Source organism: Muscardinus avellanarius (genome assembly GCF_963383645.1).
Source record: "Muscardinus avellanarius genome assembly, chromosome: 9".
Taxonomy (NCBI): domain Eukaryota; kingdom Metazoa; phylum Chordata; class Mammalia; order Rodentia; family Gliridae; genus Muscardinus; species Muscardinus avellanarius.
The window spans coordinates 75,443,852-75,462,962 of record NC_137795.1 but is presented as its reverse complement, the minus strand read 5'-3'; the positions used below and the strand labels follow the sequence as shown (position 1 = coordinate 75,462,962).

Below are 19,111 nucleotides of genomic sequence, written 5' to 3'. Positions count from 1 at the left end.
CTATTAAAAATGTGTTTATAGTACCCTACAGTTAAATATAGTAAGGAAAAGCTCTAATATCCAAGCTGAAATACCTTAGTGGAGTTTAAATAAATATAGTCTCTGGAAAAAGAGGTAATTTTGAATTAATTGACAAGACATATCGAGACACAAAAAGAAAATCAGACAATATGCTTTGTCTTCTATCACCTTCCCCACTACAAAACCAAATGTTCTTTTCTAACATAAAGAAATGGGGAGAGAAGCAAGACTGGCAATCACTAATCATCAGGCTATACAGGGGCCTTATTAAAAAGTATCCCACAAACTTTCATTAAACTAGAGTTACCCGGTTGATTACTCTAAGTTTCTGTGCAAACATTAGCTGGGTGAGATAACAAAGTATATTCTCTTCCACAGTATCTGTGTATCTGACTACATTATCAGGTTGAGCTTAAACCTCATATATTTTTTAGAGAAAATGCAGTTTTTATTTTCCATAATCGCCCATTTCTCCTTTGTGATAAGCTCCCTAAATTAACACTTTATATAATATAGAGTAAAATCTATCCATATGTGAAATACATCTTAACCGAAATAACAACCAAAGAAATAGGACAAAATCGGCCATCAAAATACCATGACACTTTGGACAAAAATCTTTCCTATAAAATCTATTTATATGTATCTTATGATTGATCTAAGTCTTTCCTGGCACACCTTCCTATTTGTGACTGGGGCTGTTCCTGCTTTTCAGGTGGCTCCAAGTGGGTTTCCCTTTAATATCGGTAAACCTATCACAGAAAGATATTCTCTTCGGCTTCGGCCTCAAGGCGGTGATTTGTGCACTGATAGGTGTACTTTGTTTAGTGTCACCCGTAGTGTAGATTGGATAGATTTTGTAAAAGATAGCATTACTTTAAAAGAAACATACAATTTGACAAGCGATTGCATTTTACTTTCATTTTATTGCCGTATTTTTCATCACACTCATTGTTTTCTAACTGTCGCTAAATTGTTCATTTTCTTAGTCTGTTACCTCGGTAGAGCTATTTACTGTTTATAAAGCAATATGCACTTACGGGTTTGGGAGATGGTTTGGGCTCTGAGGGTCGCATGTGCAAGTGGGTCATCATTGCTTGAAGACGCTCGCGTTCTTTAGATAGCTGTTAGGATGGAGTGAGATCAGAAGCATTTTAGAAATGACTGATACCGCTATTTTATTGCAGTGATACATCTTATCATCGAGCTTGTCGCCAGTAATGATTCCTGCATATAAAAGTCCATGCCAGTGGGAACTTACTGGGCGGAAATGCAACTTTAGCTATGGAGGAGGGGGAAAAAACTTTTATAGCTTTTCTTATGTTAAAAGGTCAGGGAAAACAAATAACACTTCATCTTTTTGTCAATAAGAGAATTGAGGTCACAGTTGCCCCGACAGTAACAAGTTACCGAAACCATAAATTAGAAGGCCCATGGTGTCTCTTTAAAGTCCTGTGGACACTGTTAGCAATGGACTAGTGCCAGCAGCTGTGAAGGGGTGAAGGGTTCTCAAAGCGAAGGGCCTGCCAGGATTGTCTACACACTTCATGCATTCCCACCGAGGTCCAGTTAGTGCCCCCTGCAATCTGCCATCATCAATCTAATTCAATAGAGTGACAGAGACCAGGCAGTGTGAAACGCTGAACTCTGCCACAGAGGCGGCATCTACACTTGCACTGGGTCTCATTACAACTGACGGACCTTACTTTTCCATCAGTCAGACACAGCAGAAAAAGAAAGAGAGAGAGAGAGAGAGAGAGGCATAATTGGTCACACTGCAGACTGTATCATCAGCGGAACTCTTATGTTTTAGTCTTCCTTTTGTAAGTGGTAAACAGGTTTACAAAAAGCTTTTGATACTACATTCGTGAAGATGCTTTTTGTGGGCTCTTGATCATTTCACAACTGGAATATTTTTAGTTCTTCTCCGGAAAAAAAGTAACAGTATTGTGAGTTTGAGGATATTTAAGATTGGTGACGTGTAAAGGAAAAGAAAATCGAAGGCTGAATTGAATAAAAAAAGTATTAGTTTGGTTGGCAAAAACTAAACTCTAAGATGAAATATTGGAAGAAGACTTAAAGGGTTAGTATAAACATAGCGAAAGTGGGAGACTGCGGGTGATGCAACTGCTTTCTGATCAGTTTTACAAATTATATGGGTTTCTTTGGGGGTCAAAATATTAAAATTTCAATATTAATAGAAAAAAATTTAACAGCAGCATTTACACAATACATATATTATCTTCTGTGATATTATTTGCCATTATTCTAGTTAAAGAGAAGTCTAAGAATTTTAAGTTTTTAAATTATAAATACACTCGAAGCAGAAAAGAAGCTATGTTTCAGAATATTACAGAAATAATATTGTAAAGACTAGCCTTTTATATTATTATAAAATCCTATGGGGGGATCAACATTAGCACATGTAAAAACAATTTCTGTCATAAAATTATAACTTATTGGGGGTTTGGTCTAGCCTGTGCTTGGAAAAATATAAACCTGACAGCTTTTGGATATCTGAATATAGATGATGTGGTCTAAAGGTTATATAGTGATTAGTACATCAAAGTATAGCAATCTATCCTGAGTTATCAGTTAATGCAGTTGTTTAAAAAAATCTAAAATTCCACCTATGTCAATGAAGTCACTGTATTACTGAGACGTTAAGATGTGGCCTAGAAGACCCAGCATCGTCTCAGTACTTAACACACCAGGAGTCTGAAAAGGCATCCACTAGGCGAGTACTTCACAAACCTGTATTTCTAACTGTTGCACCACCTGCATTTGCACTCGACACTGGGCGGTGCTTCTGTCGTCCAACGCGTGCTCGTTGTTAAGGTGCCTACACAAACACAAGACAAAGCAGAATGAGACGTGAAGCCCACCGAGAAACATCCACCCCACTTGTAATGCACTACCACGAACTTGGGCATCGCTCTGTAGAAGGAAAATGAAATGCCTTGAACCTGTACAGAAAAAAGTTATGCGTACATGTTTAGTAAAATTATTTAGGTATTCTAGAGAAACTCTTCCAATGGCTAAAAAGAGGTACTAAATATATTCATGCAAGTTTTTTAGAAAGGATACCATACGTATGTGTATGTATATGTATGTATGTAGAAAGCAAATTCTGAAGAGAACAAAGGCAACTATCCCATTTATGTTAAAAGTTTATTTCTATGATTTTTTAATGAGTAATGTGCTATTTTTCCAGGAAGCTATGTGAATTATATCAAGATGTCAAATCGTCATCTCATAAAAATATCAGTATTCACGATGCATCATGATTTTCTGTTTACTAATAAATAAAATGTACTGAAGATTCAGATGATCAAAATCACAATTAATCATTAATTAATCAAACAAAATTAGTATTTCATGGCTAGAGTCCTCATTGGGAGATAACTATCCTACTTATACAAAGATGATGAAAGAGGATATTCTAATGATCTTATTCTAACCTTGAATATGTATGTCTATTCATTATTCTTATCATTCAATATCTAAATCTCTTTAATGAATGGTATGTTAATATACCAAAAGTAATTTAATAGAGCAGCATCTCTGATGAACATGAAAATATTCAACAATATGTACTTCACAATTTATATTATATAATTTCACCAAATGGCAAACTAAAGCAGCAATCTAAGAAATATTCTTATCAGTACGAAAAAGTGAAAAGGTATACTGAACAAAGTATTCATTAAAAAATTCATATATTTACCTACATGGGCTCACATTATCATTCAGAAGGATATGAGTCTAAAAAGTTTATTTATAAATCTGAGTAAACTGACTAGATATGTTTTGAACCTATTTAAAGTATTTACCGGGGGGAGTGGTGAGTTGGCTGGGGCCACCCTCCCCACCGCATGCCATTTTGGCATGGGGCTGTAACTATTTTCTGTATTTCTATTTTCTGTATTTCTATCTTTTAATAAACTTCTTTAAATCTTAAAAAAAATAAAGTATTTACCTCTATCGCTTGAAGTTAATAATAAAGCAGAAAATATATGTGGACAGACATATATGTAAAACATATGAAGAATTACAATGTTATAGCTGAGAAAGAACTAACTTATTAACAAGTAGGTTTATTTATTTGTTATTTATTTATTTATTTATTTATTTATTTATTTATTTATTTATTTATTTTGCGGTATTGGGGGATGGAACCCAGGGGCATTGTGCCTCCTAGCTATACCACCAGCCCTAGATTGTTAGTCTTTTTATTTTTGAAACAGGTTCTAACTGAGTTGCAAAGGGCCTCACTAAGTAGCTGAGAGTGTCCTCAAACCGCCATCATCAGGTCTCCACCTCCCGAAGGCTGGGATTACAAGCTCACGCCATCATCCCTAGCTGGTTTGTTAATAGATCTAGGCTCAGCAATTATAAACCTTTGTTCCTTTCTTCCCTATACCTTGATAAATTAGACAAGTTTAATACTTCCTCACTGGTTGGAACAAAACTTCCATGTATCTCATAATTGTCAGACTTGGCTGAAAAGAAACTGTAGACTGTAATAGCAAGGTGGACCAGGTCAAACAGGAGGGGTGTGGCTAGCGTGCAGGAGAGGCCCGTCCACTATTCCTGGGCGGCTCCATGCTTAGCTCCAGCACTTTCTGTTATGAACCTAATTGTAATGAAAACTAAAACTCACACATGCTTTCAAAATAAGGGCAGGGAATGTTAAACCAGAGGTGAGTTTATGGTGCCAAGTATAACTAAGTCCTAACTCATAAGACAATATGAAAAATTTGTTTTTTAGAGTTTGAACTCCCAGTTTTAATAAACAATAAGGCAATGTCCTATCAGCATAATAAAATAACTAGTTGTATTCATAAGGCTTAATATTGCTGAATTTTTCAAAATTTTTTTCACCATGAACTCTTGGGGAAGCACACACATAATTTATCCCACAATCACTCTAAAGGATGCATATTTTTAAAACTGCTTCAGCTATATACAAAGATTAGGGTATAAATAGAGCATGTAAGTGAAGAAGATACAGCTTCCCCAGAGAAGGTATATTCAGTTTCACATGTTTATTTTTGCATAAAATCACTTTTTAGAGATTTTTTTATACTTGTTTACTTCTTAGTGGTAATCATTATCTTATATGTAAAGAACTAAAAAAAGTACAAAAATGTTTGCATTATATACTTGGGTCTTAGAGACCTATTCAATTTATCTATGCAGCTTTTATTAGAATAGAGACTGTAGACTACAATAATAGTCAATGAGGTTTTGTCTTGATTGAATTTTTCAGTGGAACACAAAAGAACCTTGCCATTAAAATAGTCCTTTATTCTCCTGTATGAAGGCGAAAGGTTTTTAAAGTGTTGTGATGTTCAGTAATGAGCCTCTATCTAAATTATCATTGGTGACAAACTCACAAAGCACTTTTCGAGGACACATAGTTATGAAATGCCAGAGCTGCCACTTTCTTTCCTGTAATTATAGGCTAGCTTGCAGCCCTTCAATGATCATTTATAGAACAGCCTCCAGTGGATTACTGAGAACTTGAAAAACACATACATACCTCTGCCACATCTCCCTTCTCCTTTCCTCGCTATTGTTTACCAGTGATATGTAAAATAATAGTGCCTATTCATTCCCCCTACTTAATTATGCCAATCAAAGTACAGAAATAGTGTCGGATATAAATACAATGTAATAAGACTAAATAAATAGGCTAAGTATTAACATTAAATTATGAATTTATGTATTTATGACTATTTTGTGCCCAGATTATTCTCTTTTATGTTTTTATAACTATCTCAGGTACTACATATTGCTGTTCAAAAATTCTCTATGATTTATAAATCAAGAATGAGATAATACTGAAAAATGAGAGGATTGGTGGATTTTCTCAGTCAGTGCCTAATTGCTGTTTCAAAATGCATATGCAAAGGGACATTTCATTAATCATTTAATCATGTCCCTTGCAGGAAGTGGGAACTAATGTTGCAAATACCCTTTTCATATGAATGCCCCATAATACTATCTTATGCATTTGATATATTGCCTATGTCATAAATTATGGCTGCTTCAAAAGGACCAAGTGGGGTTGTTATCCCTGAAGATGCTTGTTACAAAACCTTTATTAAGTTTCTTTTTTTACTTATTGCAAGTTCTATTTCACAGCTTCATACTAGCCAACAATAATACTCTTTCTGATGGCAAAGGTCTGTAAATTACCCATGCAATCACTAACACCATTTCACAGGCCTGTTCTACTTCTACTGGTCTGCTAACAAGGCGATTACACACAAATTACTGAATGCCTATGAAATATTTAAATGCATTCTACTCTACTATGCATTAATAAGAGCAAAGCAAGCTCTGGAATTCTGGTTAGCTCCAGTCCCTAATGTCCCCTAATGAGCCTCTTACCAAGACTGCAGTTCAAACAGAGAGGTGAAGAAAAAATGCAAAGGGGGCCTTCAGAAAGGCAGCACTGAACAAACATCGTGTGAGCCAGTTCTAATTTATGGGTCACTTTATAGGTATATTGATTTTTGTTTTCAAAATGGAATAAATGATGTGGTCCACTGACGTTCTTTCAAAACTGCATCGAATCTGTGTGCTAGGTGGGTCGTGTGAACTAGGAAAAAATGTAAATAGGCAAAGTCCTTCTAAAAACAATTAAACAAGCATTTCAGGGAGACAAAAAGTAGGGAAGGATCCTTCCAATTTATTTAATGCGCAATTCTCTTTAACAAAGCTTTTATGGCTATGAATGCATGTTGTAACTTCAATTATATACACTCTAGATTAGCAATTCAATTTTAACCTCAACATTTTTCAAATTCATTTACAGTTATAGCTTCCTATAAGCTAAAAATGAATCAGATTTAAATCCAAGTATGTCAGGGACTGTTTTAACAAAATGTTTCACTTGCATATCACTGGTGTTTGATTTATTTTGCATCAAGCTTTTTATGTTTAAACACTGACAGGAGTTTAAATACAAAATGTTAGCTGTCACTATTCATTTAGCTGATTATGTGAGATGCCTTAGTTTTGAGAGATGGGGGCACTGTCACCAAAAGAAACAACACTCTGACAAGTTCAAAGAATAAGCCTTCTTGAGGTCATAATTTTGTAGCCATGCTGCCTAGTCAAAGACAAAGAAATAGACAATACACACTAAATAAGAGAATCATTTTTTTATAGTAGTCAGATGCAAGGGAAACCAAAAACAAATTTTCATGAAATAAGCTCTTCTATTTCGACTGCTCTTTATAGAGTATTGAGCCTTACGAATTTAATCAGTAACAAGTTTCATTCCTTTATGTGCACTGATAGCTTCTTTAATGTACAGATTTTTATGCAGATATTTTTATGGATATCAGCCATTCTGCTTTCTTAAAGGAGAATATTTCCTTCCATTTTTGCATCGCAGACCATGTTTTGTTTGCTGGCACTCACACGTGCAGGTTCAAGAACACTTGTCTGCCAACTGGAATGCTATACTGTAAACCTTTTGGCGTAAGCTCCGAAAGTCAATCCATCTATATTCAAACTGACTTAGCTCCAATGGAATGATAATTAATTTTGCAGTCAAACTACACTAAAGTTTTGTCAGATGTTATTACACTTTGACATTTAGAAGACAGTAATGAAGAAGTAGTATTAAATGCTTTTAGTGATCTAGTGAGATCCTCAATTACTGGTCAGAAAAATGGTTAGCTTTTGTCAACACCAACTTTATAGTAAAGTTCACTTTTTTTTTTTAGACGTTTTTAGCCTAGATTTTCGACTTCATCTTTCATCTGATGTTTTTTCTTCCACTTTCCATCTTACTGCTAAAAATAACCATTTCTAACAGTTCTAATTTTTTACTCAATAGAAAAGAATGCCTCAGCTATTAAGAACATCAATAAAAATACAGAGAAACTATATATACCTAATAATAGTAATATACATATCTGTGTGAAATGCTTTATATCACATATAAGCAACTCTCTTATGTTGTCTGGTTTTATATATATATATATATATATATATATATATATATATATATATATAAATTTTTTTTTTTTTTTTTTTTTTTGCAGGTCTGGGGATGGAACCCAGGGGCGTTCGACCTCTGGGCTACACCCCTGACCTGTTTTTTATTCTTTATTTTGAAACCGGGTCTCACTGAGTTGCACAGGGCCTCACTAAGTAGCTGAGGCTGTCCAGGAACCGCGATCCTCCGGTCTCAGCCTCCCGAATGCTGGGATTACAAGCATGCGCCACCACGCTCGGCAATATTGTCTATTTTTGATGTTAGGTAAAAACAGACAGATTCTAATCCGTTTTAGTATGTAATTTGAGATTTTTACTTTATTTTTACTATATTTCAAGCCAATGATTAGTTAGTTAATCTCAAACTAAAGCTGAAGTGCAGAATTTATTCACAGTGCATTTTATTTTATTTTTATTTTTTTTTGTGTGTGTGTGGGTCTGGGGGTGGAACCCAGGCATTTGACCTCCGAGCTACACCCCCTGCCCTATTTTTCATTCTTTATTTTGAAACCGGGTCTCACTGAGTTGCGGAGGGCCTCACTAAGTAGCTGAGGCTGTCCCTGAACCGCGATCCTCTGGTCTCAGCCTCCTGAATGCTGGGATTACAAGCGTGCGCCACCACGCCCGGCTTTTCACAGTGCATTTTAGAACTACTATGCTACAATAATGTTCTCTTACAAACTTTCCTAACACTTGATATAAAGTTTTGTGAGAATGCATAGGAAAACTGAGAACTAAGATGTCTTTCCTAGCTTTTGACTCATCTGCCATTTTCCCTCAAACTCTCAATTCAGTCCTTTACTACAGAAGAAAATCAAAGTGTTCTGAGAAAATGGGTGCACGTGATGAAGCTGTCTCCATTTCACGTCCCACACAGATACTAAATAAGCCCTTTTACTGAGTAAATGAAGTTAATTCACTTATAAAAGATATCCTACTTCTCGTCAAATTTTTTTTGTACCATCTTTGAGAAAAAGATGATACTAGTATGGGAAAATATGTCTAATTAATACTTTTTTTCAATACAGTATACTGACCTCAGCTGTAGGAACAGAGTGAGCACAGATCTTTGAATTAGAGAATCTCAAGTATATCATAACAAAAATAGACTAAAAAAAAAAGACCTTAAAATCTACTGTTTTTAAATTCTGTCATCCCTATAAAGTTAATGGATTGGAAAAATGGTCAGTCTCTGAAACCAAAGTTGATATTTAATTGAAAGGAAATGCTTTTTTTAATTGTAATTTCTTCGGTTTGAAAAAGGACCATAGAAGAGAAAACGAGGTTTCACATTCATCTGCTTGTTAGTTATAAAAATGTAATATTTGAGATCAATAAAAATGTTCTTCTTCATGTGTCACAAAGAAAATCATACAAAAGAAAAGATATGTATTTTTTCCTAAAAATGAAATTTAATATTTTTTTTCAGAAAGAACAATTCGGAGAAAGAAATGCATAATGAGTGAGCAATGTTATGGCTTAAATGGCCATTCTTAAAATTAGTAGTTGTCCTCTAAAGAATCGCAATGAGAACAAATAATAGAATGGTAAGGACTAACATAATCAAAAGAAAAAATGTGAGATTAGTTGTTGAAATAATATACAGCTGGGCATGGTGGTGTACACCTGTAATCCAAGTATTTGGGAGGCCAAGCCAGGGAATTGAGGGTCGGAGGCCAGCCTCAGCAACTTATCCAGACCCTCAGCAACTTAAGCAAAGCTGTTTCAAAGTAAAAAATAAAAAGGGTTGGGAGTCTAGTCTGAAGGTAGAAAGCCCTTGGGATTAATCCACACGACTACTATGACTATGACTACTACTACTACTACTACTACTAATAATAATAATAATAATAGTTTATGCTCTGACTTTCTATCTTTAACAAAAAGTATTTTAAGGGAAGAAAAACTTCAGTAAAGTTTTCTGACACTTTAAAATACTCTTTTTACTAAGAATATTATAAGATTTGTACTCAACAAAATGTCAGCTCACAACTGTTTTGGTGTAACAGAAGTACAAATTTTCATTTGGGGCCATGGACAAAAGAGCCATTGTGGTATATGAAGGAAATTTTCTCATAATTGGCCAGAAACGATGAAAGGTTAAAAAACCTTCTTGGAAGTCTTGCTGTAATTTGGTTATAAAGTTCTTATGGTGCCAAGTGCTTGCGCCTTGCTGTGAAGGTGCTTTTGCTCAACACTCTCTAGTCAGTCTACCATTTGTAAACACATCTTTTTGATGTTTCTGCCAACATCCTGGCAACAAAGCAGTGCAATTTCAAATGAGCTAATTAACTTAATTGTTGATGAAGCATGAAACAGTTCATTCACCCTGTTAGCTGCACCATGACAACATGAGAGTCTCAGCCTGCGAAGTTACTCATCTCCATAAACCTATCTGCAGCCCTCTGTTTTGAGCTCTCGAACACCAGAACTGTACACTGAAAATGTTTCATGAAAGATGAATATTCTCATTTGAAGAAGAACTCCTTAAGGATTTTTTTAAAAATAAAATATCACTGTATGAACCAATTAAGGATACACAAAGTTTGGGTTTTAAGCTACTGGAGCCATGTAATCTATTATACAAACATATAAATGTGTGAGTTATTTTATGATTCTGAGAGCAAAAAAAGTAACAATGTGAATAAAACGTGGTTATTTATTTTTTAAATTTTAGAGACCGTTACCTTTTTAAAATTCTTTTATTAAACATCCTTATTGTAGGGGAGGGATTTTGTAATTAAGCAAATAAACTGGCAAAAATGTCTATTTACTTAAATATACAGAGATTTTTCAGGAGATCCTATCTTACCAACATGTCTCCCAGGGACTGATGCTGCTATAATAATAGGCTAATATTTTCGATTCCCTCGAAAATCTAACTGAGTAACTTGTAAAATATTTTCATGAAAAGCTGACAATTAGGTGCTACCCATTTTGGCCTGGTGTTGCCAATCCACCTGTTGGTATACAGTAGACGGAATATGTCTTAGGGTGGATCTTTCCACTCTTCCTCAATCTTTTGTTTTATACCAACATAACTCAGTGTCCCCTATTATCCATCCCCCCTACCCCCCAAAAGGGTTAAAAACCTACTTTAAAAACTGTCCAAAATCTTCACAAATGCTTTCACAGCCTGGCCATTTGCAGACTCCATGGCCATAGAGTGTGTGAGAGGCCCCAGTCTCCTCGTGTGACGAGCTGTAGCAAAAGAACACAACGTCAGCTTCATCTCAAAAAGCCATAATCGTTGCAGGCTGCTAGCGCCTGTCAGGTTACGATCAGTGACAAACAGGTCAAAACAGGTCAATTCAGCTCAGAGTAGTCAGAAAAATTTAATCGTTCTATTGAATAGTTCAACTGCCAAGGCTAGATGATGTTCCAATTAGAGGAGAAATAGAGCCAAAGATGACTGTTAATAAAGGATGAAAAACTAAGAGGACTGTATAATATCATATGCTAATCCTGCCATATGACCTTAGTGTAACATTTTACCTCTAAATAAAAAGTATATATTCTTATATGTTCCAGTGGGAAAAATGTATTTTTCAGAAAGCAAGTAGGAAAGTCATCATACGGTTTTTGAAATGTTCTTTTTTAAGAAAAGATATAAACCTACAGGATCATTTAAATTGTTTAATATTTATGTGTGAACCATATATATTTCTACTAGCTCCAGTCCATTTTAAAATTTTTACTTTGGAGCAGTATTATTCATTAGCGACATCCTCACATAATTATTGGAGACTTGGGATAAGTGAGGATTATATCTGATGGAGAGATCCTAGAGAAACCAACCAACTTCTGAAGTATATAATCATCAAATTAATCTCAATTAAAACAACAGCATGAAAGCCTTCAGAGGCATACCATTTTATAATAATAAAAGCTGCTAAGAGAAAAATGTTTTTCTATTAGAAAGGCCAGGAACATCATCAAATTACAGCATTCTATTTTAAACTACACTGTAATTAAATATATGTTTCTTTAAAAAATTGTTTGCAATGAAGAATTTGTTGCAGCGAGGCAGATGGATTCATATTACATAACAGAATACTATCAATACACTATACTTACATATAAATGATAGAGCTATATGTAATATGAGCCTAAGCCACTCTTTTACGAAATCCTACAATTAATTTCCATCTTGGTTTTGTGTGTGTGTGTGTGTGTGTGTGTGTGTGTGTGTGTGTGTGATATGTTCCTACCTAGAGATTGAATCTAGGAGTGTTCCACCTCTCATCTACATCCCCAACCCTTTTGTTTTGTTTTTCTTTTTTTTTTTGGTGGTGGTACTGGGGTTCCTGGAAACCCTTCTACCTCCGGACTACACTCCCAGACACCTATTTTTTATATTTTTATTTGGAAACAGGGTCTCTTAAGTCAGTAAGGCTGGCTACGAAACTGTGCGATCCTCTTGTCTCTGCCTCACAAGTGCGGGGATTACAAGTGTGCGCCACCACACCTGGCCCCAGCCCTATTTTTATTTTGTACTCTGAAACAGGGTCTCACTAAGTTACTAAGAGTCTCATTTAAATGATGTTACTGGCTTCAAACCTGTGATCCTCCTGTCGCAGCCTCCCAAATCCTGGGATTGTAGGCATGTGCAAGATATTCTGCAAGTTTCATCTCTTTTTTTTCCTGGCACGGTGGCACATACCTGTAATCCCAGCATTTGGGACTTTTGGGAGGCTGAGACAGGAGGATCGCGATTAGCAGACAGTTTCAGCTACTTAGTGAGGCCCTTTGCAACTCAGTGAGACCCTATTTCAAAATAAAGAATAAAAAAAAGTAGGGGCTGGGGGTGTAGCTTGGAGGCAGAATGCTCCTGGGTTCTATCCCCAGTAACACACACACACACACACACACACACACACACACACACACACACACACAGGATAAGAAAAGAAGAAACTTGGATTGAACCCAGGGGCATTCTATCATTAAGCTATACCCAGCCCTATTTTTATTTACTGTTTTATTTTGAAACAGGGTCTCAGTTGCAGAGGGTCTTGCTAAATTGCTGAAGGTAGCTGGGAACTTGCCATCCTCCTGTTTCAGCTTCCCAATACTGGGATTACAAACTATTTCCATTTTTTTAAAAAGGATACTTTTCATTTTGAGGATTATTTTTGCTTGTATATTTTATGTAAATTCTTTGTAAGCACTTAACTAATCAGTGATATTATGCCTGAATAGAGAGGACTTAATGGAGAAAAATAACGCCGGGTGTGGTGGCACACGCTTGTAATCCCCACGCTTGGGAGGCGGAGACAGGAGGATCGCACAGGTTCAAAGCCAGCCTGTTTCCAAAAATAAAAAAAATAGGTCTGGGAGTGTAGCCTGGATATAGAAGGGCTTCCAGGAACCCCAGTACCTGGATATAGAAGGGCTTCCAGGAACCCTTCTATACCACCAAAAGAAAAAAAAAATGGAGAAAAGTACCCATCTGCTTCTTTTACAAGGGTAGCGTTTAGCAAACTGAAAAAACTATAACAAAAAATTGTCTAACATAATGTACTTAACATTAAGTAATGTTTTCTGTATAATTTTGTGTGTGTGTGCAGTAATCCCAAATGCTGTGATTACAAGCATGTGCCATCACACCTAGCTTGTATAACTTTTTAGTCATTTATTAGGAAAATGACCAATTCGTCTATTTTTTGTGCACTTAAAAATTCCATCAGAAGCCGGGCGTGGTGGCGCACGCTTGTAATCCCTGCTCTTGGGAGGCTGAGACAGGAGGATCGCACAGGTTCGAAGCCAGCCTCAGCTACTTAGTGAGGCTCTCAGCAACTTAGTGAGACCCTGTTTCCAAATAAAATAGAAAATAGGTCGGAGTATAGCCTGGAGGTAGAAAGCCGCTGGGTTCTACCCCCAGTACTACAAAAAAAAAAAAAAAAAAAAAAAAATTCCATCAGGCCACAACAACAACAAAAACAACAAAAGACCAACCAAGTGTTGTGTTTTCTCTTTTATTGTGCCTGTGTTTATTATGTAAATCTATTCTTTAATTTCTAAGCACATGTTTGAAATATATACTAAAGAGTACATATGTATGCATGCATCTTTAATTATTTGAAATTTAAAAACTGGCTTTTAAGCTTGAAGAATGGTAAATGTTCTTATAAGAACTAGGGAAATCATAGTATCTTAGTCAAAATTATATATGAACATTAGCCGGGCGTGGTGGCACGCACTTGAATCCCAGCATTTGGGAGGCTGAGACAGAGAAATCACGGTTCACAGACAGCCTCAGCTACTTATTGTGGCCCTCTGCAACTTAGTAAGACCCTGTTTCAAAATAAAAAATAAAAAAATAGGGCTGGGGGAATAGTTCAGAGGTAGAACGCCCCTAGGTTTCATCCCCAGTCCTGCAAAAAAAAAAAAAAAAAAAGAACATTCACTTTTTTGTTACACTAACTTTTATATGACACCAATCAATTTTATATAGATTACATGTTGAAATGATAAAATATTTGTTCTACTGGGATGAATTAAATATAATTTAAAATATATATGGTCAAAATCATTCTATATGCACTTAGAACATAATGAATTTCTTCAGGCAAACTACCCAGCTACATCTACCAGACTGCCGGCATTTGAACAGATTTTTGTTGTTTGTAGAATGAATAGAAGTATACAAAATAAACAATCTAAGGATGTCTACTTAATGTGTCCTACACATTTTGTCCCTGCTAAGTACAACATGTTACTTTTATTTTTACCGGTGGTGAGAAGGAAATCTATTGATGGAGAAGTCAGGGATGTGAAGACACTTACCTGTCTCGCCGTGAATTTAGAACTGAAGACTGTCCATTCACGATGGAATGATGAGTTATGGGTGGTGATGCTTTGGAAGTGGTGGAGGAGGTAGTCGAGGAGGAGTTGTTGGTGCTGAGGTCCAGCCCTCCGTGTTTAATGCCATTGTCGTCCATACTGTGAACTCCTGTCACTTCTTTCCATAACTGCTGAATTTCAGCAGGACTTAAGCCAGCTACAAAATGAAAGAAAAACCCACTCACCTAACAAGATCAAGTTTACATAACCAGACCGGGCTTATTCGTGGGTCAAGGCCAACAACACAAGTGATGTTACCAGCATTAACTAATATACAACAAAAATTACTTATGCCATCAGCGCCACAGCTTTTGTCTTGAATAATTAGCTATTTGTTAATGACTACCAATTTGAAAATTGTGTTGGGAATCACACCAAGAATTAACAGAGACAACACCACCCTCCAAGTTGTATCTGAAAGTTAAAATTAAACCCATTCTTTAAGAGTAACTTTTACTTACTGCTTATCAAAGATGAACTAAAAGAGAACTTCATAACATATCAATAGAAATGAAAAGAAGGATGAAAACAAAAATGCCAGAAAAATATAGTAAGCATTCAACACAAAAGAACGATTTGACAACTATCAAGTTGTTTTATCTTTCTCAGAGGGACAAAATAAAGAGCTGAATTTCATTGTAGGGTATCAAACAAACCAATATGCTTACCTACATGGATCAATTAAGTAGATAATATCTAACCTCCTTCAGCCGGGTGTGGTAATCCCAGCATTTGGGAGGCTGAGACAGGAGGATCGTGGTTAGAGGATGGCCTCAGCTACTACTTAGTAAGGCCCTTTGCAACTTGGCGAGTCCCTGTTTTTTAAAAAAAAGACTAAAAAATAAGGTTCAGGGTGTAGCTTGGAGACAGAATGTCCCTGGGTTCCATCCCCAGTAATGAAAAAATAAAAAATAAAAAATTAACTCCTTCATTTATGAGTAACAGATGGAAAAATTAACTACTCACTTTAAGTAATTTCCTAATTCAGATTATTCAAATTTACCTGATTGTGAGACAATTTAAAAAGTGGGACATAATCCTTTAGTTCTTAACTATAATTTTGAAATGAGTTTATTGAGTGACATTTATAATATTTGACTTACAAAATAGGATTTATATGTGCTAAGTACTGTGTCTTCATATATTCTTGATGTATGTTAAGTACCTTCAGTTACCTTAATCCTTACTAAAATCTAATGGGGTTGATAGTTTTATTTTAACCAAATTATGACTAAGGAAAAAAAAGAGAAAGAAGTTTAATATGTGACCAAGGTCACAAAGCTTCATATAGTAAAGGTATGATTTTAATAGCTTTATCCTTAAAATACTACTTTAAGAAAATGTTAGATAGACTCAATAAAGATGTACAGGGGAAATAAAGCTATAATTATCATTACTAACATTTACTGATCATTTGTAATATTCTGAAGCTTTAACTGTTTTACATTCGTAATCTGTTACGAGATTATGGAGGTTAGGAATCGTACTTTACAGATCAACATAAAAGGGCCAGAAACATTAAATATGTCACCCAAGCCAGGAGTGACGGAGCATATATATAATCCCTGTACTTGGGGGGCTGGGGAGTATCTCAAACTCAAGGACAACCTCTGCAATCTAGGAAAAATTTCAGCAACCTTGCAAGACCCTATTTCAAGCCAAAAATTAAAAGGGATTAAGGTGTCCCTCAAAGGTAGAAAGGCCCTGGATTCAATTCAATACCACTACCCCCCAAAAAAAGTTCCCCAAACTGTTGTCATAACTGGTGTATAGATTCAAACCCAATGAACCTCAATTCCAAAACCTATGTTTTTTTTACTATATATCTACACTCAACAACAACAACAACAACAACAACAACAACAAAAATGGAAGTGTTCCTTTATCCCCAAGTCCAACACAACACATATATCTACATTAGAAATTTGCAGATGATATTCAGGCAAGATGCGTCCCGTAGTAGGGTGGGTTAGAACAGAATAAGCAGAAAATAAGGGTACTATGGTGAGGGAAGAGAACCCCCTCACACACCCCTGCAAGTTGAAATTTCACTGATCGAGACATAGGCTACTGTGAAGAGCTAATAAAACCTGAAGAATCCTCACTGTTCCAAACATAACTTCTAGCCAAAGAACTCATCACAATGGTAACCTTAAGTTGCTGTGCCTATCACCATTGCATATTGGTAGTTTTACCAAAGATTCAGTGGTTCTGGGTCCTTAAGATTTAAAGATAAACTGGGAGTGGTGCCACGAACCTGTAATCCCAGTACCTGGGAGGCTGAGATAAGAGGACCCCAGCTTCAAGGCCAACTTCAACATTCCAACAATTTACTGATATCCATTTCAAATGAAAAATTAAGAAAGGCTGGAGGTATAGCTCAGAGTTAGAATGCCCCTGGGTTCAATCTCAATCTCAGTACAAAAGTAAAAAGAAAAAAAGACTTAAAGGCAGCCTGAAATGAAAGAAAAGAGGATAATTTAAAAAATAAAATAATTTAGACTTCTAAAGAGAATTGCTTTACAAAGCTTTTCTGTCACATGGAAAACAGATTTTTTTTTTTTTTTTTTTTTTTTTTTTGGTGGTACTGGGGTTCCTGGAAGCCCTTCTACCTCTGGGCTACACTCCCAGACCTATTTTTACATTTTTATTTGGAAACAGGGTCTCCTAAGTCAGCGCCCGTGGCTGGCTTCGAACCTGCGCGATCCTCCTGTCTCTGCCTCCCAAACTCAGGGATTACAAGCGTGCGCCACCACGCCCGGCTGGAAAACAGTTTTGATACAAATATTAATTATTGCTTTAACTTAGAATTCTGAACGTTGCCTTTTTTAACTACCTGCCCCAAATGTAAGGTGTCCTAAGAGCAGAACTCCATCAACAAGTGCTTTTCTTGATAGCATCAATGTATATTCTGTATCAGAACTCACATCCTCACTCACCTGAAGGACCACTGCTACTGCTTTGCAACTCTCCTGCCCCAATAGAATAGATGAAATTGCACTCCAAAAGCTCTGTCTTTAAATGTAAATTGGGTCATGTGGCCGGTAAGGCCACACCTCCAGAGGCTTTTCAGGACACTTAGGAAAGCCTAAACAAAGCCGGGCATGGTGGCAGTTTGTAATCCCCGTGCTTGGGAAGCAGAGACAGAGGATCACGCAGGTTCAAAGCCAGCCGTGCTGGATTAAAAGATCCTTTTTTCAAGTATAAAATAGGTCTGGGAATGTAGTCCAGAGAATAGAAGGGTTTCCAGGGACTCCAGTACCAAAAAAAAAAAAAAAAAAAAAAAAAAAAGCCAAAACAAACCCAGAAAACAAAAACAACCCTTACCGCAGTCCCTGAGGTGATGCATTTATTACTTGGCTGGCTTTTGTCTCTCTGACCACGCCTTTAACTTTTTCACTCTTTCCACATTTCACTGAATTATACTAACTTCTACGGCTCCTCCAATCTGTCCCTGTCCAGCCTGGGCTCTGGTGTTCCCCACCCAGGGTCCCCTCCCCACAGGCCTCTTCCCAGGCTTCCTTCCTTCACTTTGAGCCACGAAGGTCACTTTATTAGCAGTGAAGTTTGTTGCTTATGAATACAAGTGGATAAATCTGAAAAGCAACATCCTGCCCTCTGTGGGGTCAGGAGGTTACAGATTAGGGTAGAAAGGAAGGGAGAGACAGAGGGGAGAAATCGTCTTTTCTAGGAAAGGGCGAAAGTTCTGGAATTTGAGTGCTATCTCTTTAGTTACTTTTTTGGTTCTTTCCAAGTCATTGCCATAGAGATGGCCAAGTGTCTAGGTGTTGGCAGGCGTGGCATTTTGCTTGAGGATGGATGGGATTATAATAAAGTTAGAGGTGGTCTCCAGGCCTCTGCACAGCCACCTTGACCTAACCAGTTTCAACCATCCCACAGAAGTCATTCCTGCCTTCAGGCACCTGGACCTCAAAGGTCAGCAAGATGAAGGTGGGGTAGGAATTCAGTTTACTCAGCAGTATGAGATTATGGCAGAGTGACAAATTCCCTCTTAGGGATTTTTTACTCCAAATTCCCCAGGGCTAACAAATAGTGAAGGTCTGTTTACTGAAAAAAAAAAAAAATTTTTTTTTTGGAACTGAAGGTTGAACCCAGAGGGATTTCAGTCCTATTTTTCATTTTTAATTTTGAAACAGGGTCTCATTAAATTGCTGAGGCTCCTGCGATACCATCTTAGCTTCCCACGTACTGAAATTACAGGTAT

The 19,111-nt window shown here is 36.5% G+C and overlaps 1 protein-coding gene across 4 annotated transcripts in view; it reads right to left on the bottom strand.

Annotated features, from left to right (window-relative positions):
* Nucleotides 1-19,111, bottom strand: part of FOXP2 (forkhead box P2) — a gene marked incomplete at both ends in the record, with an annotated part of 302,479 nt that overhangs the window by 37,314 nt on the left and 246,054 nt on the right. For all 4 annotated transcript variants that reach the window (XM_080701894.1, XM_080701895.1, XM_080701896.1 and 1 more), the window contains 4 exons: nucleotides 1,062-1,145; nucleotides 2,776-2,863; nucleotides 11,137-11,241; nucleotides 14,830-15,043. In XM_080701894.1, coding sequence (XP_080558020.1) covers nucleotides 1,062-1,145; nucleotides 2,776-2,863; nucleotides 11,137-11,241; nucleotides 14,830-15,043 — 491 coding nt within the window. The remainder of the gene's footprint in view (nucleotides 1-1,061; nucleotides 1,146-2,775; nucleotides 2,864-11,136; nucleotides 11,242-14,829; nucleotides 15,044-19,111) is intronic.